The sequence below is a fragment of the Thunnus albacares genome, chromosome 14, assembly GCF_914725855.1.
Source record: "Thunnus albacares chromosome 14, fThuAlb1.1, whole genome shotgun sequence".
In the NCBI taxonomy this organism is placed as follows: Eukaryota; Metazoa; Chordata; class Actinopteri; order Scombriformes; family Scombridae; genus Thunnus; species Thunnus albacares.
Window position 1 is genome coordinate 28,272,484 of NC_058119.1, and position 27,430 is coordinate 28,299,913.

Sequence of the window (27,430 nt, forward strand, 5' to 3'; positions counted from 1 at the left end):
CCACTGAGGCTGAAGCCCCGCCTGCGGCGCCAGATCAGAAAACCGAGGGCGCTGAGGAAGAGGAGGAGGAAGGAGACGGTTGCTATGGTGATGTAGATGATGGATCCTGCGCTGATTATGGCCTCGCCTGAACTCTGGTGGGCCTGTTAAGTCAGATATAAAAAGAAAATATTATATTTTCCATTTCATTTCACATTTTACTCTTACAAAAGTTATTTTTGACACGTGTTTATGGGTGAACATAAAATTTGTGATTAAATGAATGAACATGGCATCATGAATAATGCCTTATTCACACAACTGCAAAAATACTTGAGATTTCCATACAAAAACAAATCTATAGATAAAACATGATCATCCTCCCAAAAGACAAACTGTCTCAGGTCTCAGAAAAATATGGATATACTAATTGAAGTCTCAGAAATATTAATCTGCTGAATAAACCTGCAGCAGATGTTAATGTATCCAATAGATCCAATAGAATAAAACATATGATCACATATTTTACACTTGTTCATTTAGGTAGTTTGTGTGTTGGTGTATTACAAGATTGTTTATGAAATTTCTAAATTTTATGTCTAAGTTCTTTGTCTAAAGTTTGATTGTTTCTGTTATGAATTTTCATTTTCACATCAGGCCAAAAAGACAACATGAAAATAAAAACTATTAAAATATGAAAACCATGTTTGCCTTCCTGAAACCTAAAATAATTGTTTTAATTCACATGTTGGTTTTCATGTTTGTGTAAATTAAATCAGGGCGATAAACCTGCTCGTTGTTAGAGAAAAGTAGACGAGATCAGAGAGTCAATGAGAAACACCGAAGCCTACAGTGAAAAAAAAAAATCTGAGAGCAAATCGACATTTATGAATCACATTGAGTAGAGAAGACTGGAGTCAGTTGGGTCTCAGATAACATCTGGCCAACAGAGGGTGCTCTCTGTCACAAACATCTGTTTTGCCTTTAACAAATGAATTAATCTGTTCCACCAAAACTGCAGCAGGTTAGAGCAACTACTAAATATAACCAACCATAAATATACTGTATATTTATGTTTAATTTAAATACATAATAAATATAAGCACTCAAAAAACCTCTGAAATTTTAATGAAGATTTTTTTTGTTTGTTATTTTGTTTTTTTGCATCAGGAGCCATCAGGAGGGGAAAATAAGAAGATGAAAATCTTCTTTTATACTTAAAAAGTACTTCATGTGTGGATAGTGAAAAGTCAACTGGTTACTGGTTTATTCTTGACATAGAAATTGGATTTTAATTCATTTAAAACTTCAAGTAATTTCAGACTTTTTTTTTTTTTCACTTTACGTAATGGAGTAATTTCACATCATTGTATCAGTTAGTTAAGAAAGTGAGTTAAAAAAAACAAATCAGTGTGGAAAAAATCATCTTTACATATGAAACTTGTTCTAAAATAAATATAGATTTTGTTATGCAGTTCTGTTACAGTTTAATAAGAAATAATAGCCTTAAACATTTGAGCTTTTAAGTTGAAGAAACTTGAAGATGTCACTTTTTTACACTGCCATGATTACCCACGACATTCAACACAGTCAGATTACGACTTCATCTGGCATTCATCCTGCTTTTCACAAACCTTGTTATATCATGTCGTTGGCCAAATTCCAAAATACCATCATTTACAGAACCAGTATATGCAGCCAAGTGTATGTGAACATGCAGGTCTGTATTAGTATCTTCTGGCAATTCAATTTTCACTATTTTTTAAACATTTTGATTAAATGATCAGTTGATTAATGATAAGAGAAGAACTGATTAATCGACATGAAATAAACTTACTGGTGCCAGTCTGTCGGTGGAGGGCAGAGCCGAGGGTCCGGGCGACCAGTCCAGAGAGTCCCGGCCTGCAGGTCCAAACTTCATCCAGCTGCTCTCCAGCAGGGACCGCATGATGGAGGGTACTGAAGCCCAGCCGGAGCCAGGGGCCACAGGGGCCGAGAGCGCTCAGAGGAGATACTGCGCACGTTGAGATGAGGAGGACGAGTCCGCTGACAGCTCAGAGGGACACTGACTGCAGGGCTGAAGTGATCAGACTGAAATAATGACTGTGAGGGGGAGGAGGGGGGGAGGAATGAGGGCAGCAGACAGACAGTGTGTCCAGCGGAGACGAGAGACGTCACTGGTCCTGATGGGAGGATTTACAGCTGCTGGGAGTGGTCAGCAGCAGCACAATGAAGTGTGTGTGTGTGTAAAAGATGTGAGAATGGAGGAGTGTGTGACTCCTCTACAAAGCAAGAAAACACCAACAAATATTCCACTGTAAAAGTCATATGATTAGCTACCAAAAATCTCTTTTTACATTGTGATCTTGTAGCTCAGTTTTCAAACTGCCACTTTACTCTGATGTCCAAGTATATGAGCCTCTGTAACCCTCTGTTCTACTCCTTCCTACAAGCTTTAGAGTCATCAGGTTATTCTAGTATCTTACCTGGTTGTCACCTTCAACAACTAAAACAATCCATTTCTTTGCTTATTGGCATTTCAGCAGAGCAGATGAACCTTCTCTCTAACAGGGATTCCCTGCTGTCATCAGACTTAATACAATATAATACAGAAATGATTCTTATGGCATTTAAACATTGATTTTTAAATGTGCATATATGACTTATAGGCTCATTATAGCTCTCTTGCATAAAACAAAACCTTACATGCACATTGATGGCTATTAAAGCAGGTCTAATGCTGCATTCAAGTCATATAAAGTCATATTTTTAGCTTTTCTTTTACCAGAAAGTCTTAAACTGCAACATTGTTATCCTGTTTTTGTTTTTGTTTGACTGTTCTGTTACACTTTCTCTTGTATTTAAGCAGTTTTTACATTTTACTCTGTTTTACTGTTGTGAACTTGTTAACTCTTTATACTTTTTGTACTATACAAATAAAGACGGGATAGACGGCAGGTATGAGTTTCTTATTTAAAGATACTGTTACTTTTGGGAGCCTGGGGCAAGTAATTATTATCTACAAGAAACTTAAATCATGATATTTACTGGATTTAAATAAGCTTCAACATATGAATATCACCAAATTTGTTGATCCAGTAGTTATTACTGCAACCTGCTGTGAATATATAGTTCCTCTGAAGTTCTCTGACCTCATTTTGAAGTGAACCATTTTTGTGGGTCGCAAAGATGACCGTCTGAGGTATTTAAACAGATTGTTGTCATAGATGTGAAGATATGAAACATAATGTACAACATGAGGACAAACATATGAGATAAACTGCTTTTATTGTACAACACACAGAGCAAACAGGCCTGCTGGAAAAAGCGTTTTGAAACATACAGCTGTTACACAAATGTAAGACAGAGCTCAGAGGAAAAGAGGGCAAAGCCAGAGCAAGTTAGAAACATCGTGAAGAAAGATTACAGGTGCTTTTCTTTCATATCAAAAGCAGGAAAAAATACACTTTTAGAAATCACAGTCACAATATTAGCTGAGCTGCTGATGTCGGTCTGGGCTGCGGTGCGTTCGTGGTCAGCGAAGGAAGCAAAACCGCCAAACTACCGACCTGACGGATGTACAGGACTTTCTGCAGGGATACTGAAGGATACGTCACACATTTTACAGTTGTGCCATTCCAAAAAACAGTCTCTCCTAGTTTTGAGTTTGTATCATTCAAGGGGTCTGTTTGCATTATATACATACAGTAGGAGTCTTCTTGTCTGAGCAACAAAAACATATGTACATGTAGGAAATTTAATGCATCTGGATAAAACAAAAAGGCCTTAATCCTTTTTTAACATTGTCTGCTTTAAGTAGTGGAAACCACAACTCAAACAACCTAAGAGCAAAAAAAAACTAGTTCCACCTAACTGAAGACAGATCAACAATCTTGACATTGTCAGTGGTTGGGTTCAAGTTCAGCAGGTGGAGCTCAAGATCCAGTTTTTCCAGTTAAGACAGATTAAACTAATTAAAGTGCAGTTTAATTGTTAATGGAACAGAACGTTATGAAGCCCAGAAATTTTCACAGAAGATATTTTGACATGTTGCAACTGCAAAAAAAAAAAAGACAAGTTATTGATATAATGAATGCTTTATTTTCCGGGTCCTGGCTCACTGTCACACTGTCATGGTTTACTGGTTTACTGGGAGTAACACCTGCTTTTATATTTTCTACTATGACAAAACATCTGCTGTGAAAATGGCCGTTCTGGGAAGATACAATTCAGTCCAATGCTATCTAAGCTAAATGCAGAAGTTACAGTTGTGCACTTAAGGTTTAAAGTAGCCGAGTAGATCATAGATATGAGTACAAAACTTACAACTGTCATTGCTGAATAAACTAGTATAGATTACCATTTGTGGATCCAATTACTACCATTTCTTTTTTTTTAAATTTACTACATTGTTAGACCTGATTATAGTTTAAAAGTAACCCTGTGGAGTTTCTGACCTCTAGTAGCTTCTACGCAGTGGTGTTTTTATAACACGGTGTGGCTGTAATGCACCAAAGCTATGCACTAGAAAAAGCAGTTAAGAATTGGACAGTAAGCTAGTAAATGTGCTCGAAAATAATGCAGCATTTAAAATACTTGTTCAAAAAAAGCGGCATTGCAAATGTTTTAAGAGGAAGGAAAAGCATTCAACATTTTTCTAGACCTAGTTTGTTTACAACAAAACCCCAAATTGTCCTTTATGTCCCACTGCTAATTAGCTAAGGTGCTATTTCAATACAATTCAGCAAAGACATCCTGAGCTGCAACAATTAGTCATTTAATTGATCACTAGACAGTTACTCAAGAATCACAGTAGTTGGGGATTAACAGATTCATTTTTTTTTAAGAAAGAAATGCCCAAATTATCTGCTTCCAGCTTCTCAAATGTGAATATTTTCTGATTTCAGGGCATCACCCTGGGCTGTGGGAAACAGTGTTGTGAAATTTTTTCACTGTTTTCTGACATTTTATAGATAAAACAACTAACCGATTAATCAAGAAAATAAGAAACAGATTAATTGATGATGAAAATAACTGTAACTTGCAGTCCTAAAGACATCTTGCAGTTTTGAGCGCAACATTTATCTTGATACTATAGAAGTGCACCCACACTCAAGAACAAATCAGCATTAAAAAGTAACAGGTGGAAACACCAATTACAGCGACATCCATCATGGCTGATAATAATCGGCACATCACAGACCAGGTCAGGAGCACCGGAGGACAATTAAACTAATGTACCGACCTTCTCACAGAAGGAGGACAATGAAATGAAACGGCAGAAATTTAACTAAAGGAGTAGTCTTTGTTCAGCAGAAAGCTCTCTGGCTCTCAAATGACTCAGATTTTCCAATTTGTGAAGTTTTTCTGCCTTCAGCAGCTCTACCTGACAGAGCTGTTTTGTCATAGATCCTCAGTAAGGTGCAGAAATACTCAAGAATACCAATAATTTTGAGCAAATTCTGCTTAATGTATGTGAAATACAAGTTTACATGGTCTTTTTTTGTTTTGCATGAATTTCATCACCATCTTGGCTCTTGAAGCAAAATTTAAATCTTCCTCCATAAGAAAAAAAAAAATCTTGGACATGGATCAAACTGAAGGATCTTGATTGTTAAGTCTAAATATGTCTGTTCGGTTGTCGTTAGTTGACTGCCTGGTTTCTCTGGTTCTATATGTTCTGATGCCGCCCTCCGACATGTGATCCTCCACTCTAGAAAACTGTGTCAGATGTCTGGGTCATGTATATATTTCTCCATCAGTGTCAACAGGACACCGCTGTGTTTTGCCTGGAGTCAAAGCTGCTTTCCTTTCACTCCCACGCTCTCAGACTGTTGTTTAGCTTTCCTGAAAACTAAACTTCACACATTTATTCATCAAGACAACAAAGCGGCCAGACAAACAAACTGTCTGTCAGCTAACTGAACATGTCGCTCATTCATCAGATCTGTTCTCCGAATATTATTTAGTTTGGCATCTTAGATGTAAACCTTGTTAACCAAAGATTTTCCCCCCTTGCTAAGTAAGTTCTTTTTTTTCAAAATACATTAGCGATCTGTCTGAGCTCTGAGAAAAGCGAGTATATTAGGTCACTGCCTCTTCACTTAGTTCAGAGTCCCTATAATCCCTCAACTGCACAAAAGTGTGGATGATTTTACTGAGAATGAATAATAGAAATGCAATTACAGTTTCCCAGCACAAGGATAGAAGACGGAGCTGTCAAACTGGCAAATCAGAGCTTAAAATCTAACAAAGACTTTCTCATGAAATTGTTCTGGTGATGGAACACGTGACAGCGGACGGATTTGCTTCTCCTCTTTAGTACTGAGTTATACCCAAGTGCATCAAATCTGCTTAGAGTGCAGATGAAGTTTTGTGCCCGTGATGATCTTCAATGTGCCACAGTCACTACATTCATGAATCAATCTGGTCTTAATCTCAGCTCTAATATGTCAAATGTACATTAGTAGTAAAAACTCAGAAGTGCACACAAAAGATTTATCTCATCTTTGGAGTCAGCGTAAGAAATATCCATTATGTGAACGACGTCATGCTGTATAGACACACAAAACATCATCTGAGAGAATGAACGCATTGAAAAAAAAACAGGCGAAGTGGAAGCCGACACAAACTGTCGGTGGAGAATCGTTGCATGACACTGACACATTAGTCGACTACTTTTTTTTTTTTTTTAGATGGAAACGCCATCATGGACTTAACACCAACTAAATCCTTCCCTTGCTGCTGCTGATCACACTGATGGCCGACAACATCTGTCCGCTCGCTGCTCGCCCTCAAACAGAAGGGAATAAGGACAGACAGGGACAGGTCAGGGACACTGGGAGGGGCTGAGGAGGACGGGAAAGCAGACAGGATGGGACAGAGACTAATGCTGCTTTTCACATACTAGACAGTTGGAAATGACTACTTCCTGGGAGCAAAAGTGCAAAGGAGCGACACTATAAAATTAGGGAACTGGGATGAGAAGTTTCAGGGATACTGTTATTTGATATAACATCAGTGTGGCAGCAAACATTGTAGGCTACATGTGATTTGATATATTTCTAACACAAAGAATATTAAAAACCTAAATACACTTTTTTTGAGTTAGTAATTATATGTGCAGTCTGCTTTCTTTAAGAGAAAACTGAGTAATATTGCCCTGCGGACTAAACACAATTTGGGGGACCAGAGCACATTGTTAACCAAGGTAAGGACAATGATGTCTGTTGTACAGACATTTATTGGATGAACCCTACTGACTTTGGTGAACCCCCAACTTTCCTTTTAGTGCCACCATGAGGTTGACATTTGTGGTTTTGAGTGAAATGTCTCAACAACTGTTGGATGCATCACCATGAAATGTGGCAAACACATTCATGTCGCCCTCATTTCTTTGCTTTATGACCAAATACCTGCAAGATAACATCAGCCTCAGTTGCATTTAGCAAATGTCAGCATGCTCACACACTAAAATAAGATAGTGAATGTTAACTTTAATGTGCCAGTATACTTCATATCAGTTGTATGATGGTCAAATAACTTCCTCCCCCAACACCTTTCTCACAATTTCTGTAACTTGCGGAGGTGAGAAAGGAGCCAAGGTTGGAAGTGTGTGTCAGTGAACGAAGCAACAGAGAAAGTTGGAAAGAGAGAGCAACGAGTGCAAATGAAAGGGAAAAACCCTCGGCTGCTGACGAACCAAAGAAGAGTAAATCTTCTTTGGAGCTTCAGATGCCCCGCCCTGTCCGACCTGCCTGTCTGTCTGCCCTCAATATGGTCTGAGCTGGTGAAGTTAGCATCAGTTAAACACTCTCTTCTTTCATTCATAATCTGTCCTAAAATACACAGTGGCATGAATGGAGGTCAGTCCAGATTCAGCTCATTCTGCTGGTCGTTACAAACTAGAAACTGTAACTTTGTATGTGTTGTGATACAAAACAAAGGGTGTAATTACACTCACAGTTTATTTTCTTTGGTCTACATTGTACTTGATAACCTTACTTTCTTGTATCTTTAGTATTGTCCATGTGAGAACAGCAGCATTAGTTTAACAATTCAACCACAAAGGAAAAAGTGGAAGATTTCTGCTGATAGTTGAGATGCTTCTAAGGTCTTTGTATTGAAATATGAACAAATAAAAAGTCATTCTAGTGTTTTCCAGAGGCTACAATGTTCATTACATCCCATTAAAGTGTTGGACAAGACAAAAACATACTTATGATTTCGCCATTTTTAGAATATTATCAATAATAAAAATAAAAAATATATTATACTTTAATTGGCTCTAAGTGGTGCTTCAGGAAGGGGCTTTCATATCTAAAGGTTCATTGTCAGGGGTAGATTCCAACCCTGGTAGATTCTGATATTTCCTGTGTGCAGATGGTTTGATGGTGGTGCTAAAGGAAAAATCAGGGGGTCAAAAATATTAGAATTCATCCTCTGGACACTGAAAATATCCACAGCAAATGTCCTTAAGATATTTAGATAATTGATTTTTTGTCATAAGTCATTTACTGAGGACACAATGCCAGATGTTCTCTTCTGAAATGTAACATTTTGCTGCTTTTCTGTTTTATAGAATTGTAAATTGAATATCTTTGCGTTCTGGACTTTTGGTGAGACAAAACAAGTTATTTGAAGATGTCTCCTTCAGCTCTGGGAAAGGTGAATGGGTATTTTCTGAGATTTTATTGACTAAAAGATCAATTAATTGATCAAAAGAGAAAACTAGTTGGAGCCTAATGTGTAACAGTTGTCTCTCGATTAAAGAAAGAAGGTGGATATTGAGTGACTTGGGATGAAGAATGGATTTAAAAAGGTGTTGTTGTGAACATGTGATGAATTTGAAACTGTTTAAACCCAGAGGCATAATTAACACCAACAGCCCCAGTGGGAATCACACCCCAAACACTGACAGTGTCAGTAGTGCCTTGCTTGTGTCAGTGTCAATGCTCAAAAAAAAGGCACTGTATCAGATACTGTATTACAAGCACATACTGCATCAAGTGAGAAGATAACAAGTGAAAAACAACTCTAAGAAAAATAGAATATGCTCAATAGCCTACAACACATTAAATATTTGAAATCATAAATAATTTACATAAATACATGTACATACATAAACTGCGAAATAGTAACATGTATAGTATATTATAGGCATTAAATGTTAAAATACACGCACTGTATGTGGCATTTGGTTAAAATAAATACTTGATTGCTCCATTTTGGTAAAACAGTCATTCCAGAAGGTTTAAAGAGTAAATAATAAACAAAGACATTCGGGTGTAAGTGAATAAAACGGCCACAGTATTTAAAGCTGGATATAGAAAACATTCACATACAATCAGACCAAATGCAAACACAGATTCTCATCAAAGTTCTCTTTTCCCTTTCAAAATAGCATCAACTATCCATCAGATGTAACATGGCATCACTCTGATTCTAAAGAAACACACACACACAAAAAATAACCCAAAAACAAATAAAACAGCAGGTGTTGTGATTAAAAACACAGAGACTGTATTTTTTTGATGCAAGTGATCTCCAAGATTCTTGTGGTTTGCTTTTGGCATCATCTTTGGTGTTCATCACTGGTTTATACACAACATTTCTCATAAATATTACCTGTCAGTTCAAGATTGTGGCATACTAGAGTTCTCCTCCTTGCATTTCTTCCAACTTCCCCATGAAACAAGCCTCCAGAGAGTGTACAACGATAAAATCTCTTTAGTATCACATCGATTGATGATGAGATTGAATTAGTGATGTGAGAGGCAAAACAGAAAAATGTGCTATACAACAAGTTTACCCCAATTAAAAAAGGTTTTATTCTGATTGTAATTTATGTGAACCGACAGCTGAAAAATAGTGTTTCACTCCCCTCTTTGGATGAAAGTTTAAGGCCTTTACCATCACTGTTGGGTGTGGTCAGAAGTGTGTTTTGTTCCACCATAACCACACCCACCAGTGATGTCACAAGGTCCTGGAGTACACTCCTACATCATTGCAGCAAGATGAGACATTAAACCACTAAATAAAAGGTTCTTAGTGGGTGCTGAATTACTCATAAAGGTGAACAGATGGCATGATGGGTAGTTAAGTGCAGCAGTTCCAGAGGAATTGCCTCAACAGTGCTGCTTCATCATATGGAGATATCACAGTGGTGAAAAAAACTTTATTTAAATTCATGGTTTCACTTTGTCATCTGTTGCCTGTCTATCACACCAAATCTGTTTGCATCATCATTGCATAATCAGTGATGATGACTTTAGTTTAAATCTGGTCTTGACATAATGATTTGGCCAGTAAACACTGTATAGTGAGGTGTTTGTGCTCTACCTTCCTGTCTTTGGTGGCTCAGAAACACTTCTTTGACAGATAAAATGTCTTCTGTTTTATTCCTGCTGACAACTTTAAATCTACTGTGTTTAATGTGTTGAAAGGAGAAGACTTAATAACCAGAGTGGAATCTTCATGTCCGGCTGTCCAACTTCCTCTAACAACGAAACTGGTTTTAAATCCATATGCCAGACCATATAATATCTGACCCAGCGCAATGATAAATGTTGATTGTCACATGCTCATCAAGGACCACAGTAGTCCACATTTATCAAACTGTCAAGATAAATATTAGTTTAGCATCGGTTTTAGTGCCGGCATTAGGGCTGGGCAATATATCGATATTATATCAATATCGTGATATGAGACTAGATATCGTCTTAGATTGTGGATATCTTAATATCATGATATGGCATATGTGTTGTCTTTTCCTGGTTTTAAAGGCATTACAGGCTGTTCTAGTTGTTCTATTATTTGTCTTTACCCATTTAGTCATTATATTCACATTACTGATGATCATTTATCAAAAATCTCATTGTGTAAATACTGTGTGAAAGCATCAATAGTCATCCCTACAATATTGTCACAATACTGATATCGAGATATTTGGTCAAAAATAATATGATATTTGATTTTGTCCATATCGCCCAGCACTTGCAAGGAATTGTTTTAATTTTACGGAGATCTGGGGAGGCAACTTCGTCCCTATTACATTAAATATTACAAATATTACAATTTTTACCTAACCCATTTGTTGTAAACCAAACTCTTGTTTCAGCTTTGACCTAACAAAGGGATTATAACTGACATTTTGTTTACGTGTACTCTCAGTATCACCATCAAATTGTTTTTTGGCAATATTGAAACATAATATAAGCAAGGAACTTAATTAATAAAAGAGATAATGGCCAAATAATAATAACGAACAATGAATTGACATGTGCACATTTATGTCTGCAGCCCAGTTAGAGCTGCGATAATTCAACATCATTTATCATTTACGTGGGAGCATGTTGTGGCAAATGACAATACTGTGATGATAATGATGAACAAAATCAGTTTAGTCTAAATCATATTTAAAAGCTCTGACACAATCAATGTGTGTGTGTGTTCTTTTGTGCACTTCCATGTAATTTTGTGTATGTGGAGATAAATGTAGGAACAAGAGGCAGAAAAGACTCATTCACTATCAAATAACTTCCATCACACAAAGAATCCTTGACAAACCAGTGAAATCCTCCATTCTTCCCCCTACATCATTCATCAGCCAATTATATCTTCAAACCTGATGTCATGTGATGTCCACCAATCATAGTCCAGTCAGTATCCTACCTGCCACCAATCAATACGATAACATCAAAGGCTGCCAATCAGTCAAACCCTCCATCGTTCCACCAATCTGTTCTATTGTGACATTATGATGTCACAGTGTGCCACACATCTCATCCTTCACATCGCGCCATCTACCAACCAATCAACTCTTCGTCAATCAACTGCATACTGACATGATCGCACAATGGCGCCAAACAAGTCTACCCCACCAATCTAATCCCTCTTTCATCAGTTTACGTCCTTCACTGACCGACGTCCAACCGCACCTGTCGTCGATACTTCCGTGTTCTCTCGCAGCGATGTCACACGATGATGTCATAGAGTCTGCCGACACGGCCCAGCCACTCGCGCAGCGCCTGGCGGACTCGTGCGTCGGTCACGTGGCAGGAGAGCTGGCTGAGGCAGGGGTAGAGCGCCGGCTGGAGCGCCAGGAAGGAGGAATCTGACAGGAGGAGGACCTGATTGAGGAGAGTCAAGACCATGTTGGTCCACGCCTGCAGAGGGACAGGAAGACGATTTTAATAAGAGCGCTGAACACTGTTATTTTCTTACACGCACAAAGTTGCTTGACCATTTACATGCAAGCTCCTTTACAGTCATACCAGTCATTAATTTGGCGTTTTTAGACCAAAACCAATAAAGCTTTTGATCTTGATTGCACAGGTTTTGCACTGTCACCTGCAACTGGTTGTGATTTATTCAGTGGTTTCATGTGTTTTTAGGAGTATTTTTGGCTCATTTCTCGTTTTCTTGAGAGTAAATATGAACCACCTTGTATCTTGCTGCCACTGGACATTTAAAAGGTCTCAGTCAGCAGTGTTGTATTTGACTTAGCTTCTGCGGTCATCAAATTTGCTTTAGTAACCATAACTTAAAACTAATTTACAACCAATTTGAATGTTAAACCAAAACAAAAGGTTTGTTCAACCAAAACAAAGTCCTAAACCGACTTTAATGTTAATCCCTGCTTTAACATATAACCCAATTCCAATCTTAATCCTAAACAATATAACTTCTCTTTAGCCTAAATGTGTCATTTTAATCTAAAACACACCCCCTGAGGGAACATATAGTCAAAAACATGGAGATAGCAGAGACCACATGTGCACATCAGAGTTTGGGTCATTGAGTGTCATTTTATCATATATGCCATGAAAATATACCTTATCAGACTCACACGTATGTTAGTATATATATTTGCAAACCTAAAATCTTAAACATTTAGCTGACCTCACCTTACTTTGATCAGATTAGCTGATTTAAAGTGACAAAAGTTGTAATAAATTGATTTTTATTCTACATGATTTCCCTATAATTTGAGTAAAATGTCTGTTTTTTTATGTCAAGTAAAGAATCAACATTCTTATCTTTAGGAATTGTTTGCTGTTAACAGTAAAATTCAGTTCTAGCGTGTTCTACTCTAATCATCCACATGTTGCACCTGTATCTGAGCCTCGGAGTCCCTCAGCGAGATGCTGTGGGAGCTGATGGTGGATCCTGACCGTGGCCGTTTCTCCTGCCTGAGGACCTCTGGCCCTGCGCTGACTGAGTGCCTCAAGGGGGGGCCCTGCTGGTCCACCAGCTGCTGGGGCCTCTGCGGGGGCCTTTGTTGATCCACTGGGCCCCTCCTCTCCCCGACGCCTCCTCCTGCTGCCGCTGCCCGGCCCTGCTCTTTCATGAACAGGTTGACGTGGCTCTGCTGCGGCTGCTGCTGCTGCTGTTTCCTACGTTTGTACTCCATCATCAGTTTGCTGATGGTTTTATCTGTCGCAATGGTGTACAGTTTGTTCCCCGCGCTTTCCCACCATTCCTTTCTCCTTCCTGGTCCAGTGCTGCTGGGAACTGAGCTTCCTGTGATGCCGGAGTCTCTCCTCTCTCCTGTGCGGAAGTGGTGGGGCAGACTGCCAGTGCAGCTGTGAAGAGAGAGAAAATGATTGACTTGATTTGACAGGTGACTTTACAGACTGAGTATTTGAGCTGTGGGCCTATGAGCTGATTTTACATCAGTTCACTTGGTCCTAAACAAAAACAAAATAAATTCTCATATACTCTATTTTTGGTTCACACCGACTTATCACAATGAAACCAAGAGTTGTAAACATGTGTTTCTTTCCTAAACAGGAGGAACACTTGGCGCAAGGTTGTTTTCATTAAAGAACAGAGGTGCTCCTTGCTGATTTTGTGTCAGATTCCTGTCAAATACAGCAACCTCCATAGCACATAACCAAAAGGATTTTAGCACTGATGGAAGGTTGGAAAGTTTACTGTAGAGCAGGATGATGAAAAAGTTAATGTTGTTCATCATAAATTCAAGGAGTTATGTGATTCTACTCTCCGATCCAACCGGACCTTAGTTAAGAGGATGGATATAAGGTCAGAATATTTATATTGTGATTGTTAACATTCAACATAGTCTGTAGCATCCTAGCTAGCTGCTCTGCAGGATTATGCGTTCAAATGAGTCACTCTTGTGTGTTTGGCCTTAGTGTCACACTGGATCTGTTCAGCCACAGTGCTGCTGTGGATTCAGAAACGTTTTGAAATCACTTTTTGGCGGCACCTGGAAGTCGTTCAGTGTCCTCTTGATCACATTCTTCATATATGTCATGAATCGATTATAATTTTGTCATGCTGTTTTCCATGCTGTATTTCTGTAATCCCTCCTCTACTGCCCTCTCTGAAGGTTTCTTCCATTTTTTTCCCCTGCTAAAGGTTTTTTAGGGAGTTTTTCCTTATTCAAAATCAATGGTCTAACTATAGAGGATGTTGTATTGCTGTACAGATTGTAAAGCCCCCTGAGGCGAATCTGTGATTTGTGATATTGGGCGATACAAATAACAATGACTTGACTTGAGTTCAATACACAAACTCTGTGTTTCATGCACACAGATGAGAAAATAGACTAAAATCCTGCAGTTACCCATGTAAAGCGTGAGTCAAGCTGTGTGGATAAAAACTGAGACCTGTGTGTTTTGTCATATACACGAGATGGAAAGAACAACCAAAACAAAATTGATATTTACTTATATTCATAGTGAACAATTGCACAAGCACTAGCTTGTTACATGGCAGGTGTAGGCAGCTGTATTTATCAAAATAAAAGAGCCTCAGTTCCAATCAAATGGTTAACTGATGCGTCTTGTGTAGACGGGGTGTTACATTTCAGTCATGTATTCAGTTTGGAGACCGCTTGTGGATAAACACAATACATTTTCCTCATCTGACGTGTGTGATGAATAAAGCCGGACCTGTATCCTGGGCTGGGTGTGGGTGTGTCTCCTGGTGACGCTGTGCTGATATCCGCTGTCTGACACCTGGACCCGCCTTCCTCTGAAGGCGTTCCCCTCGCCGAAAGCCCGCCTGCTGACGTCGGGGTGGAAGTCTCGGACTGGAAGAGAGGCAGGAAGAAGACATGATCTCCTCCTCCTCCTCCTGCTGCTCCTGCTCTCAGCAGATGCGTCTCCTCCAGCGTGCTCTCCAGATCCCGGTGCATCTGGATGTAGCTGTTGCACAGATCCATGCACAGCTTGTAGAGGCGTTTCACCAGCCAGGCCCAGTCAGCGCTGCCCAGAGGCTGCACGCTGAGCGACGGGTTCGGGGCTCGCCACTGATGACGCTTTTCACGGCCGCGAGGGGGGCTGACCTGCCGTAGAGGACACGGAGTAAAGTGGGTGATACATGAGGAATCCATCCTCCTTGTTATATTAGGAGGGGGAAAAGTTCAGGAATCCCTCTGAGGACTGTCCTCATTAAAATGGAACGAACTAAAGAGGAAATGAATAATAGAAGAGGGGAAAAGCCAGGAGGACTAATCCACACAAATCTTTTATAGTTGTTTTTAAGCTGTCTCCTGTGGTGTTTCTGCGATGCATTTTGAGGTCACAAGTCAATCAAAGAATGAATTTCTTGTTCTGCACCGTTTTCTTTGTGTGTTTAGCTATCACTGCTCATCATTACTACACGGTTCTTCTTCTTCATCCTCTTTTTATTTCGAATAAAAAGGGAAACAATGTTCAAACAAATTTGTGTCAAAGCTTTCTTTAAGTGAGAATAAGTTGAATTTTGTTATTTAATCACATCTCATCAGCAACATATAAAAATATAATTTTTTATTTATGCGCTTGTTATTGCTGTAGAACAGAAGCTGTTTGTGTGTAAGTGTATCACCTGTGCTGTTTCTTCAAATATGTCTTCGTCCTCTGAGGAAGCAGAGCCGGGGTGAGAGGAGTCAGAGCTCCCCTCCTCTTCCTCGTACAAGATCCGCTTCACCTGAATTGAATGAAAGGTAACAATAGGAAAGAGTCTTTTTTTGATTGTGAATGAGCTGATGCATCCTCAAAGTGGTAGCTAAGATGTTGCTACATGGTTATCGCGACGTTGCTAGGTGGTTGCCAAGATGGTGCTATGTGATCGATTTATTAGGTGAATGCCAAGTGGTTGCTAAGATGTGCGGAATGATTGGGTAGAATGAGGAGAGAGTATTAGATAAAAATCTCAATACATGACATTAGTTAATTTTAATGTATTATTATTGCGATACATTTGTTGCAAACATATAAAAATACCTTCTCTTAACTTCTTTCATTAAACCTACCGAAAACACAAAAGCAGAAGTAAAAAAAACACAAGAACTAAACATTTATCAAATAAGAAACAGAAATAAAACTAGCAACTAAAAGCTGAAGATCACACATGTTTGAAGTCGTTTAGCCTTATTAAGTTGTTATGGCTAATGTGTTAACATTAGAATCATAAGTCCAATATGCACTTTTCTGTTAGCTCTGCTTTGGTCTTCAAATTCTGAGAAACATCTCTGTCTCTTTAGGTTTTTCACTAAAAACAGCAGCCTGCTGGAAACAAGGTTGATGAGAGCACTGAAACGCAACTGAGTTGTGAGCTGTAAAAGTAAAACAATACAGAAAAGACACTGTGGAGTGAACAGAGTGAAAGGCTTTGCAGAGCTGATAGGAACTGTAGAGTCAGGTGATAATTCTGTGTGGATTTGTCACTACAAGTGATCCCTTATACCCCCCCAATTAAAGTAAAAGTGGAACTTATAACACAAAATGTCATTAAATGAAAAACTACTGAGAAGTTTTGCTGACTACCTGCTGTGCAGTCATGCTGTCGGCTTGGCTCAGTGTTGCACACAGCAGCGCCTGGAAGTACAAGTTGAAGCTCATGGCAGACTGACGGTAAAGGTTAGCTGCTCCGCAAACACCTGACACCTTCATCAGCAGGTACTTCAGGCCCGGCCGAGTGTCAAACTCCCGCGCTGTCCTGCAGAAGAAGAAGAAGAAGACACCAAAGAGCTGCGTGTGAAGAAGCCATCATCATTAGCAGGATCACAAATCCACACATCACTGCGTATATCATATATGACACACTGGTGCAGTAACCTGTAAGAGTCCAGCAGCAGATCCAGGATTATGGCTAAGTTAGTCATAGAGATGTAGCGTAGGAAGCCTGCAGATGGCCGGCTGGGGTCAGAGGTCACAGGCGTGACCTTCTCATGACCTTCAGGCTGCTTGACGAACTCCTCCAGCAGAATGTCGTAGAGGTTTTGGAGCAGGACCTGGTGGGACAGCAGGCTCACCACGATGGTCCGAAATGGGATCCTGCAGGATTTAGAAACCGGGACGACAGTCAAATTACAACCAGGTCATTCAGATTTTTATGATTATTCGTATTTTAATAACTACATGAATGAAAATATGAACAGAATGAATGACTGAGGCAGGGAAGGAGGGAAGCAAAGGGAGAAAGGAGGAGAGCAGGTTCACACATGCCAGACATAAAGTATAGAATATCTGTTTCTGAGAAAGTGAACTCACAAAAGCAGATCCGTTAGTAATAAATGGGTCTTTTATAACCCTTTAATTATAATTTTCTAACTCTTTTAAGAAAACATCATTGGATCGACATGTGGAATTACTTTTCTTTGTAAAGTGCTGTCTCATTGGGCTGTTTGTCACATGTCTGACTGTGTGTGCACTGTATGCATGAATAAACACACAACCTGCTTTTCTAAAGAGGCATTTTGACGTGCTGACTTTTTTTTCTGGTTTAATCCTGAACCATTTGTTTGTCACAAAGCTCAGAGGATAATCTTTACAAAGGGAGCTCAAAAATGTTTAACAGAGTGAAAATTAAGTCTTTATTTTGTAGAACTATTGGTAAAATTTGCAGTATGTAGAACAGTACTGGAAGAACTCTTAGGGCCTCTTCCATTAAACTGATAAAGAAAGTTCACTTTCAAACAGACTAAAATATAGTTTTTTGGGTAAAAAGATAATTGATCCGCTACTATTCATACTATTATTAACTGTTGATCTCTGTCACCTACTTGAACAGAACTACACAATTCATTTAACATTAAACACAGACTCCATACAGCGAACAACAGCGATCCAGAAGGAACATTTAAGCAGGACAAACATGTCAAAGCTACATTTCACTTGTCACATACACACACTCCACATTGTACACTGAGCAGTGTGTTGCACCGTCTCACCAAACAACACTCTGATTTTGCAGGAATGTGTATAGAGCTGCAAGATGTTTCATATTTTTATGGTTACTCTGACATGATTTTCCCACAGTAAACACATCACAAAAGGCTGCGATGTCTGAACATCGTAATCCTTTGATCTCCCTCTGGCACACTTTGTTACAGTCGTGAGTAAGTCCAATCACTAGTGCAGTGTCTCAAAATAGCCCTTTAACAAAACTGTTATGAAACATGTCCAAAGATATTAAGATCAAATCAAATCTTATCATTGTTGAAAAAGGCAGAAATACATGCAACCAGTTCGCATTTGAGCTAACTCAACTCTTCAATGTAGCTGTTGCGTCTGCAGCTGCTCACTAAAGGGTTTTACTATGAAGCAGCTGTGTTGAGTTAGCCTGGAATGCTAACTTATTGCTTATCATCACAACACATATCAAAGTCATAAAATACAATACTTTTATATATTCACTTTGTAACATATTTTCTCTGCATCTTGCAGCTCTACAGGTGAATGTTGTTAAATATGATGTCACTGAAATCAGCCTTACCCTATTTTCCTGTAAGCACAGCAGCAGAAAGACAAACAATAAAATGAGTTAATTTACTTGCATTTTTGCTTGCGATCATATTTTTTAATGTCTTGACATGAGATTGAATGTTGTCTTATTTCTTCTTCAGTTACTGAAAGAGGAAATATTTCTATGCCCCTTCTATACTTTTATTTTATTTCCATTTTAAAATAAGTCTTTAAAACTGTGGTAAACTGCCTCAGTGTCACTGTTAGGAAAACACATGACAGACAACAGAAGCATCACATGTTGTCAGCAAATCTTGGCATGGAAGTAGGAAATAAGTTAGTGGCATAAGAAAGAAAAACATACCAGTATTTGAAATGTTTCACAGTCAGTTTTTCAAACACATTGTATTAAAAATAAATTTACCTTGTGAAAAATAAAACACATGAACTCTTCTTCTCTTCCTGAAACTAATCTTATCGATCGATTAATCTAAAACTTGAATGTAAAAGTACATTTATTAAATCTTAAATAAATATTTCTTCTTCACATTTATAATAACGGTCAGAGTTTATAGTAAAATATTTGGCTATTTTTTTTAATGACTCTGCAATTGATTCCCTATAAAATGCACTTAATAAGTCATATACAGTAATAAATAGCAGTCAGAGTCAAATGGCCTTTAAACACACAACACTCACAAGCACTGACAAACAACATTCACTGTTTGTGTTTATCTTGAGATCATCAGCAGAAGGAAAAAGGCCAGTAAGGAAATACCCACATGACTCTTGTTGGTTAGAGGTTTTGGTCAAGAGGGGGGGATGGAGTTTTAGTTTAGGTGTGAAGTTGAATGAAACCATGAATTTATCATCACATGTGGACCAAACCATGCTTATGTGTGTGTGTATTTCTGTGTGTTCACCTTTTCTGAGTGTGTCCGTTTGACTGCTGGTCAGACGGCAGCTCGATAATGAGAACACAGGACTGAGCGTGCTCAAAGCCATCCTTGTTGTTGGGCGTCTTTGGAGAGCACTGGGTGTCCAACATGAAGACCTGGACCACAAAGAGGACACATCAACAGGCTCCAAGGGGCCAACAGCAGTAGTAAGAATAAGATGACCTTTTAAGTCTAATCTAAAAGTTAATTTAGTAAATCTAAACTTAATTCTAAAATCTTGACATTATATTCATAAGAAAGTTTGAGTTTATAGTAAATTATTTGGTTGTTTTTTTCAGCCTTGAATTTTTTGGGTTAGATTATATTATCTCTTTTAATTTGTCTTTTTATGTCCCTATAAAATGTGTGACTACTTCTAGTAGTAATATTATTCTTCATACTGCTGGGTGGGTAGTTTTTTGCATATTGAAGTTATAGTTATACATTTAGGATATCTTTATTTTTTTTATTCTTCTCAATTAATATCTAAATTTATGATCTAGATCTTAAGTTGACCAGGATGTTCTCTTGAACAAAATCTCAACCTTTTTCAAGATGGCATTGATCAAAACTGCATCATAATTATGTTACATGGACGACAGCAGAGCAATAAAAACACAAAATTGTACTATCATTTTACTTACTATCAAACTGATTGATTTCATTTGCACAGCATTTTCTTTTTTAAAAAGAAGGGAAAAAAAGCTTCTTATTTTGCTTTATGGATACTGGACTTGACTATATAACCTGCTCTGCAACACATACAGTACACATACAGTAATACTGACCTGCTGAGCCATAGCTTTGATCCTCCAGTACTCTGCCTCAGCGGAGGGCGAATGGGACGGAGCAGCCACCTTCACCTCACAGGCGTCACCAGAAAAACTGTCTGAACCGCTATGAAAACATGCTAGAAGATTCTACAGAGAGAAAGAGAAAGAACGCTTTGAATCATTTTAACTTTTAGTAGTGTCATTAATGTGTTTTACCAAAGTAAGAGAGCAATCAAAGCTGGAACCCACATTAGAACTGCTAGTTTTAGAAGAATATTGCTGCCATCAAGGTTAAGAGTGACGATAAACTAGTAAAACTGGATGGAGGATATTATCACACGGCAAAGATCTAATGGAAATTTAACAATTAAACGAGAGATAAGGTTCCTCTAAAATGTAACTACACATCAGGGAGATACCATGTGGAGACTGCACCAACTGTGATTTTTTTCAGCTTGAGCTGCTTGTTTCTCTGTCTCTGTTACACATTGTCCTTCTCACTCTTTATTCTTATTCCGTCTTCCATATGTTTTTTGCCGCGTTTCAACTGCTGCATACTTTGTGCTATAAAAACCATTCAACTGTCAATCTGTGCAGCTCATTCAGCAGATGTGTGCTTAAACTAAAATCTTGCTTTCACTAATGATGTACAAATCTCTGGGCTTCAAGCTCTAGTTTGAGACAAATACATTTTCATCATCAAAATGGAGATTTTTGCCTTTCATTACTGGGAATGTCTGTTGGCTCAGTGGTTTAGAACACTGTTCTCATGATCAGCTACCCCTTAGATGACAAGGTTGTGTGTTCAATATCTGCTCACTGCAGTGCACTTCATAATATTGCTCTCATGTACAAAGTTGCTTCACATCCTCTATCATGTACCATAAGTCAATTCCTCTAAAATGTGGATTGATATGCTTGTTGAATACATCTTTTCGTGAGTTATAGAGTATGTCTGCATAGTCCAGTGGTTTAAGCTCATATCATATCTGAACTCCATTTAGATCCAAAGGTTGTGAGTTCAAGCCCAGCTTAGGGCAGAACTATGTAGAGTTGAAGGAGTCCAGGTGCTGTCAATCTGCTTAATGAGCTCAACTCTTTTTTGTCAATTTGATGCAATGGACAGACTAAACAGCAGAGTCTGGCCTGGCATTGCTGTCTGATTTGTTAGCTCAGTGCATAGCATGTCTGTCTCATAAACATGAGGGTGTAGGTTCAATTCCACCCATTGCTGATTTTAATCTTGGTAGATTTTTCAATAGTGTTCAGCCTCCAGTTATGCAATCTAAATTCACTTTCAGCAATCACACGCAATTTCTACAGAAATTGCATTTTCTAGTTTAATTTTCACCTCTTTAAACCTGCATTAACTGATTTTTTGGCCGCTTGTTGTGGCAGCGGTAACAAGTAGTGAACACAAAATATAAGCTTTTAAGTTGATATGCTGAACTTGTTAGTAAACAGTTGCTTATTTCCACATCCAGCAGTTACGGAGCAACATTATCATTCATTTGGAGTCGTGTTTCCGTCCACTTGGTGGATGTAAGTCCAATATTCACTCTCTTTTAGCTCTGTTTTTACTCTCTACCAACTCCTGAGGGAAATATCTGGCTCTTTAGCTGCTAAATGCTCCACTATGTTCACCAGCTAGTCTACAGCACATTACACACTGTCATTTGATAAATTGTTATTATTAAAAGTATAGATTATAGCCACTTTAAAAAGGTACACATGCTGTGTGTTTGCAAAAATAGTGAAAGCTGCTGAATCCAGCAACTACATCAAACAAATGTATCTTTCCACCCAAATGTACACTACATATGATATACTGTGCTTTAATACAGTGTACTGTATATACAGATGTATATATCGGATGTGACCTGATTGCATTGCCTATAAAAAAAATCAGCTTTTCTATAAATCCAGTCAAAGGTCGTGTGTTAATGTGTCTGAAAGCATAAGCTACATGTTTAAGGATTGGTGTCTGTATATTGCTGGCTCAAGTACTGCTTGTGTCCTACAAACACTGAGTTGTTTTTACTTTAGCGAAGAATTCTCAACATATTGGCTTTTTTAATATTATTACCATCAATTTACTTACAACCTGACTGAAAGAAGAGGAGATGAGTTCAACTGTAAAGCAGGACATCTCTGAAGAAGAGCACACATGATCAACCAAAAAAAAATATATATATATATCTGGGCTTAACCTTCTCTGTCCCATGACTGCATTTTCACATCCAGAAATTAGAGAGTAGTCATATTGTCACGTGACTTTAAGGAACTACTATTATATTCTATTTTCAAGAACGTGGAGGGCAACTGCAAATGTATATTAAAAGTAATGACACGATTTTTACTCAAAATGTATCAAAGAAAGATAAACAGTTTAATAAATCTCCAATGACCCCATATGCATATAAAACAACCCTGCTTCAAAACGTGAAAAACTCATAAATACAGGTAATTTTTAACAAACTGTAGAGAAAATAAATAATTGCAAAATGCTACCCAATCCCATTTTACTTTTAGAATAATGCAATATCATTTACGTATCTATGTAAATGTAAATTATGGAAAAACTGCCTCTCATACAGATCAACATGTAATTGCAGCTGTAACTTTCTGTAACATGCCAAAGGCTAACAGAACTCTTATATAAAACACCCATGAGACCTAAATAAATACAATGTGCCACAAAAAACAATAACTTTACCCCAGACATGCAACACAGTCACAAAAGCTGTTACATAAACAAAATTACAGCTTGTCAGTCGACGTGGATAAGAGCATGTTAAGCTATACGTTGAGATGTTTTATATTAAACTGAGAACAGAGTTTTAAGCCTTAAAAACTCCCAGATGCACCATAGAGATGAACACAAGAGAGTGTATGTGCACTGCTGTCTTGTAATCGCCTTTTTATTATATGCAAGTTTACCATAAACTGCTTCATCGAGAACAAAAGAGAAGAGAAAGGCTTAAAAGAAGAGAGTGCAACATATTTGATCATTTTCACTTGATGCATTAATGCAAAACATTTAACTTTCACAAGCAGTTGTAACTTTATGAGCTGAAATATCTCTATAACTATCGGATGGATCGTCATGTACAGACATTCATGTTCTCCAGAGGATGAATCCTAATGACTTTAGTGACTCCCTGACTTTTCCTCTAGCGCCACCGTGAGGTTGACATTTGTCGATTTAATCAGTAAGAATCTTGCACACATAAAGAAAATAAAAGTGCAAATGAGCAAAAGTCATTTGGTGCCTGTTAAACTCCTGAAATCATATTTTCTGGAAACAAAGAAAATCTGTCAGTGGCAGTAAGCTCCTCCTCCTCCTCCTCCTCATCATCATCTCTATCAAAAAACACACACACACACACACACACACACACACAGATGTGGCTCTAAGCTGTAAAGCTGCTTAGCTGCAGTCAGTCAGGCAGCTGCCACAGAATCGCAGGAACAGACAACGTCCACTGATAAAATGGCCTGGCGATGTCACCTCTACTGAACACACACACACACACACACATGCACGCACGCATGCATGCACACACAGCAATGGTTAGCAGTTGCCGACTTGTGTAGCTGAAATGGAACAGCAGGGGTTGGATTCCCGCTGAGGCTGTACCTGCTAAATCTGTGATCACAGCCCTGAAACATCACATTCACACAGCGGGAACCATCATTAACAAATTAACACAAGCTTGTTCATTTCTCACATATCTGAGGAGGCTGGAAAACTGTCTCATATAAGCACAAATATCCAACTTCTGAAGATCACCCACCAGCAACAATTGTTTCCTTTCTTTAATGATTTTGCTTCATTCAGCTTTTTTTGGACATTTTTTAAAAATAATGTCAATCAACAAAACCCGACTACTTTCTGAACTCCCTACCTTATACAGTCAGTTACAAACTTTATTCAAACTTGAAACAAGTTACCACACTTTGAAGTTTAGCACTTTAGTTCAGATTTTAAACTTTTTGAGAGATCACAGCAAGTTTTCTGACTTTAGAGTTCAAACAGGTGACACTGCCTGTCAAAAGGACTCTCATCGATTTATTTTCTGCACACTTTGTGCTATTACTTTGATGTTGTACAGCAACAAAATATGAAAAAAAACATTCAAATAGTTTTTGCAAGGGAACAGTACTGCATACAGAGACATTTTTATACAACTGTTTGTTGTCAGTAAGGCTGAGAATTGAACCTCAGTACTTTTTGGTGCTGACTGAAATCAGTCCGTAGCACAGGACATTGAAATCTTAATCATACTGACATACAAACTTAGGTATCATATCAGATGTAGTATTTTTAAAATTAAAAAAAAAAGACCAAGCTTTAGTCACCTGACTTGGGTTTACAAAAGACATTAAAGCTTTAAAGCAGCATTTATGTCTTTCTCCTCCCAATTCAATCAGTTTAATCAACAGATGAGAGATGGAACAGAATAAAACCCGACACAGTGAGGAGACAAACTGGTGTTGCTCAGAGCAGCAGGACTCTGTCGGTGTGTGTGTGTGTGTGTGTGTGTGTGTGTGAGGTTACCTGGGGTTATCGAGCTTAATGTGTGAGTGTCAGCATGTTGACAGTATTAACAGCAAAGGCTTTTAGATTACTTCTGTCCTCACCAGAAGCTTCAGATTGGGGGATGGATTATGTGGTTTACTACAGTGGACTGGAGTGTGTGTGTGAGAGAGTTTCTATATGTGTATATTTGTTCATTTTGCTATCTATATTTTTCCACTGTCTGTTTACATGTTAGCTGCTGACATGTGACATGAGCTTGTAGAATATGCCATTTTATGTTTAAATACGAATCTGAGGCTGCACGCAACTGCTTGTGTGTGTGAGTGTGTGTGTGTGTGTGTGAGTGTGTGTGTACCTTGACAGGCTCTAATGTAGCAGAGAAAGCGTCCTGCAGAGCGCAACAGGCCAACCTCCACATTTCTTCTGTAAATACCGGACCAACCGTCACCAACACATACCTGCAGAGTGACATAGAGAACAGTAGAAAAAAGTAGAAAACAGCGGTTGTCAGACAAAAACCTTTGTAACCTTTTTAATGGGTGGTCACAGGAGGAAATAGAGTATTTCCAAGGACTATTTTTAGCATTGGATAAATCCACATATGGTATTTTTGGCAGCAGGGTGGTGTACATGGGATTGAGTCAAAATAAAATCCGTGTGTCATGTCACATGTCACCCGGTGCAGTGATGCGGCTCATTGACGTGTTTTTAATAGTTTTTGGACAACGGAGGTCAACGACACAGGAATAAAAATATCAGGCTTTGGATACACAGATAATACGTGTTAGTAGAATCAAATCATTATTGTTAAAATTTGGAAACCATAACAGCATTTTATTCTTCTCAGAATTTGCCCCCAGAATCCCAGACTTCTCGTACCTTTTCAAAAGAAAGAAACATCTCAAATGTGAGCTGAATGATTTGTTGGATATTGAGAGAAAGATTCCTCAATTCACTATGTCTCCATATGGCTTTCACACTGATGAATAACTGCCAACTCCCAAAGAGAGAGAGTGTGTGTGTGTGTGTGTGTGTACGTGTGTCACCTGATGCAGGAGCAACCCACTCTGGAGATGGTCTCTGCAGGTTCAGACACACAGGCCACCAGTAGCTTGAACAGATCCTTCAACATCAGGTTGATCAAAGACTCGTAACCGATATCTGCAAGGAGGGGGAAGGCGGGAACACACAAACACACACACACACACACACACACACACACACACACACAGAGCAACAAGCACATGCAACAGAGATGGAGCGGCCACAATTTAATTTGAGTAGAGAGGACAGTGGAACAACAATAAGCCATCAGTCATGCTCTACTTCACCCTGATGCATGATTAAACATTGTACACGAGACAAACTATAACCTCAATAATCATCATCTTTACACAACTAGCGTTGCAACCTCTGGAAACCACAGCGTCCTTAATCAGGACGTCGACCCACTGACACCTGTTCCAGGTATGAAAGCCAACAAATGTGTGGAAAATGATGACTAAGATGATGTGAAATTATTCCTTCATCTGTCTTTTTACACCTGTATGAGACACGCTATTGTTAAAATATCTATATATTAGTTGTACACTACCGTCTCTCACCTGAATGTATGAAACTGTTGACGTGCTCCACCACCAGCTCGCAGCACAGACCAATGGCGTGTTTGAAGTTGGCTGCCGCCACATCCCAGTAGGAGTGGTCGCCATGGCTACGCTGCAGCCACAGTGACATCACAGGAAGCAGCAGCTGGATGACGGAGAAGATGGCGAACCCTGGACCTGGATGAAGAGACACAGTTAGACTGTATGTGTGTGTGTGTGCTCATTTAGACAAAGCGTAGTCATTTTTATAGAAAGTTTCCCTGCTGCACTGTTATAAAAATGGGGAACTGTGTAAAAAAAACAAACACATTTTGAGTCCTATTCAAGTATGAATGTAGTAGCGTGTGTGTTACCCGGTACGGTGGTGACCTCTCTGAGCAGAGTGAAAAGCAGATCCAGAGTTGGAGGTTGATGTTGGCGAGGACAGTTTGAAACCGCTGCTGTCAGCTGCTCCAGCAACAAAATCCACACCTGGATCAGACCTGCAGGACAGAATTTAAATCAGGGTTAAAGAGAGACTAGAGAGGAGATCAGAGAAGATAAAAAGGAAACAGACAGCAAATAATTGATGTGGGTTAAAGAGGAGAGAAAGAAAAGGGAAGGAAAAGAGACAAAGTCAGTCATTTGTCTTCACCGGTGTCATCATCAAACTCCTGCAGGACACAGTCCATCCCGTCCTCGCTGCTGATTGAGCGTTCCTGCGATCTCATTGGTAAGCTGGCGAGCCGTGCCCCGAGGAACACCGGCTTGGATGGCATCTTGTAGATCTTAGCCAGCAGCTGTCATTCAGTCAAGAAGACAAAAGAAATACTTTAGTCTGGGGGAAAATCTTCTGATAAACAGGATGTACTGTGATTTATGTTTCTAGCAGAAGCAACAGCCACCCTGGCTG

At 38.8% G+C, this 27,430-nt stretch overlaps 1 protein-coding gene across 2 annotated transcripts in view; it reads right to left on the bottom strand.

Annotated features, from left to right (window-relative positions):
- Nucleotides 1-10,922: 10,922 nt before the first annotated feature.
- Nucleotides 10,923-27,430, bottom strand: part of arfgef3 (ARFGEF family member 3) — a 56,770-nt gene continuing 40,262 nt past the window's right edge. The window contains exons 29-42 of one of the 2 annotated variants that reach the window (XM_044373123.1): nt 27,173-27,317; nt 26,892-27,020; nt 26,539-26,715; nt 25,981-26,095; nt 25,290-25,392; nt 20,407-20,538; nt 19,604-19,734; nt 18,712-18,720; nt 17,052-17,270; nt 16,761-16,932; nt 15,820-15,921; nt 14,901-15,295; nt 13,094-13,565; nt 10,923-12,146 (exon numbers count right to left, since the gene is read on the bottom strand). In XM_044373123.1, coding sequence (XP_044229058.1) covers nt 11,955-12,146; nt 13,094-13,565; nt 14,901-15,295; nt 15,820-15,921; nt 16,761-16,932; nt 17,052-17,270; nt 18,712-18,720; nt 19,604-19,734; nt 20,407-20,538; nt 25,290-25,392; nt 25,981-26,095; nt 26,539-26,715; nt 26,892-27,020; nt 27,173-27,317 — 2,493 coding nt within the window. In that variant the 3' untranslated portion in view covers nt 10,923-11,954. The remainder of the gene's footprint in view (nt 12,147-13,093; nt 13,566-14,900; nt 15,296-15,819; nt 15,922-16,760; nt 16,933-17,051; nt 17,271-18,711; nt 18,721-19,603; nt 19,735-20,406; nt 20,539-25,289; nt 25,393-25,980; nt 26,096-26,538; nt 26,716-26,891; nt 27,021-27,172; nt 27,318-27,430) is intronic. The other variant, XM_044373124.1, reaches the window with a different exon arrangement.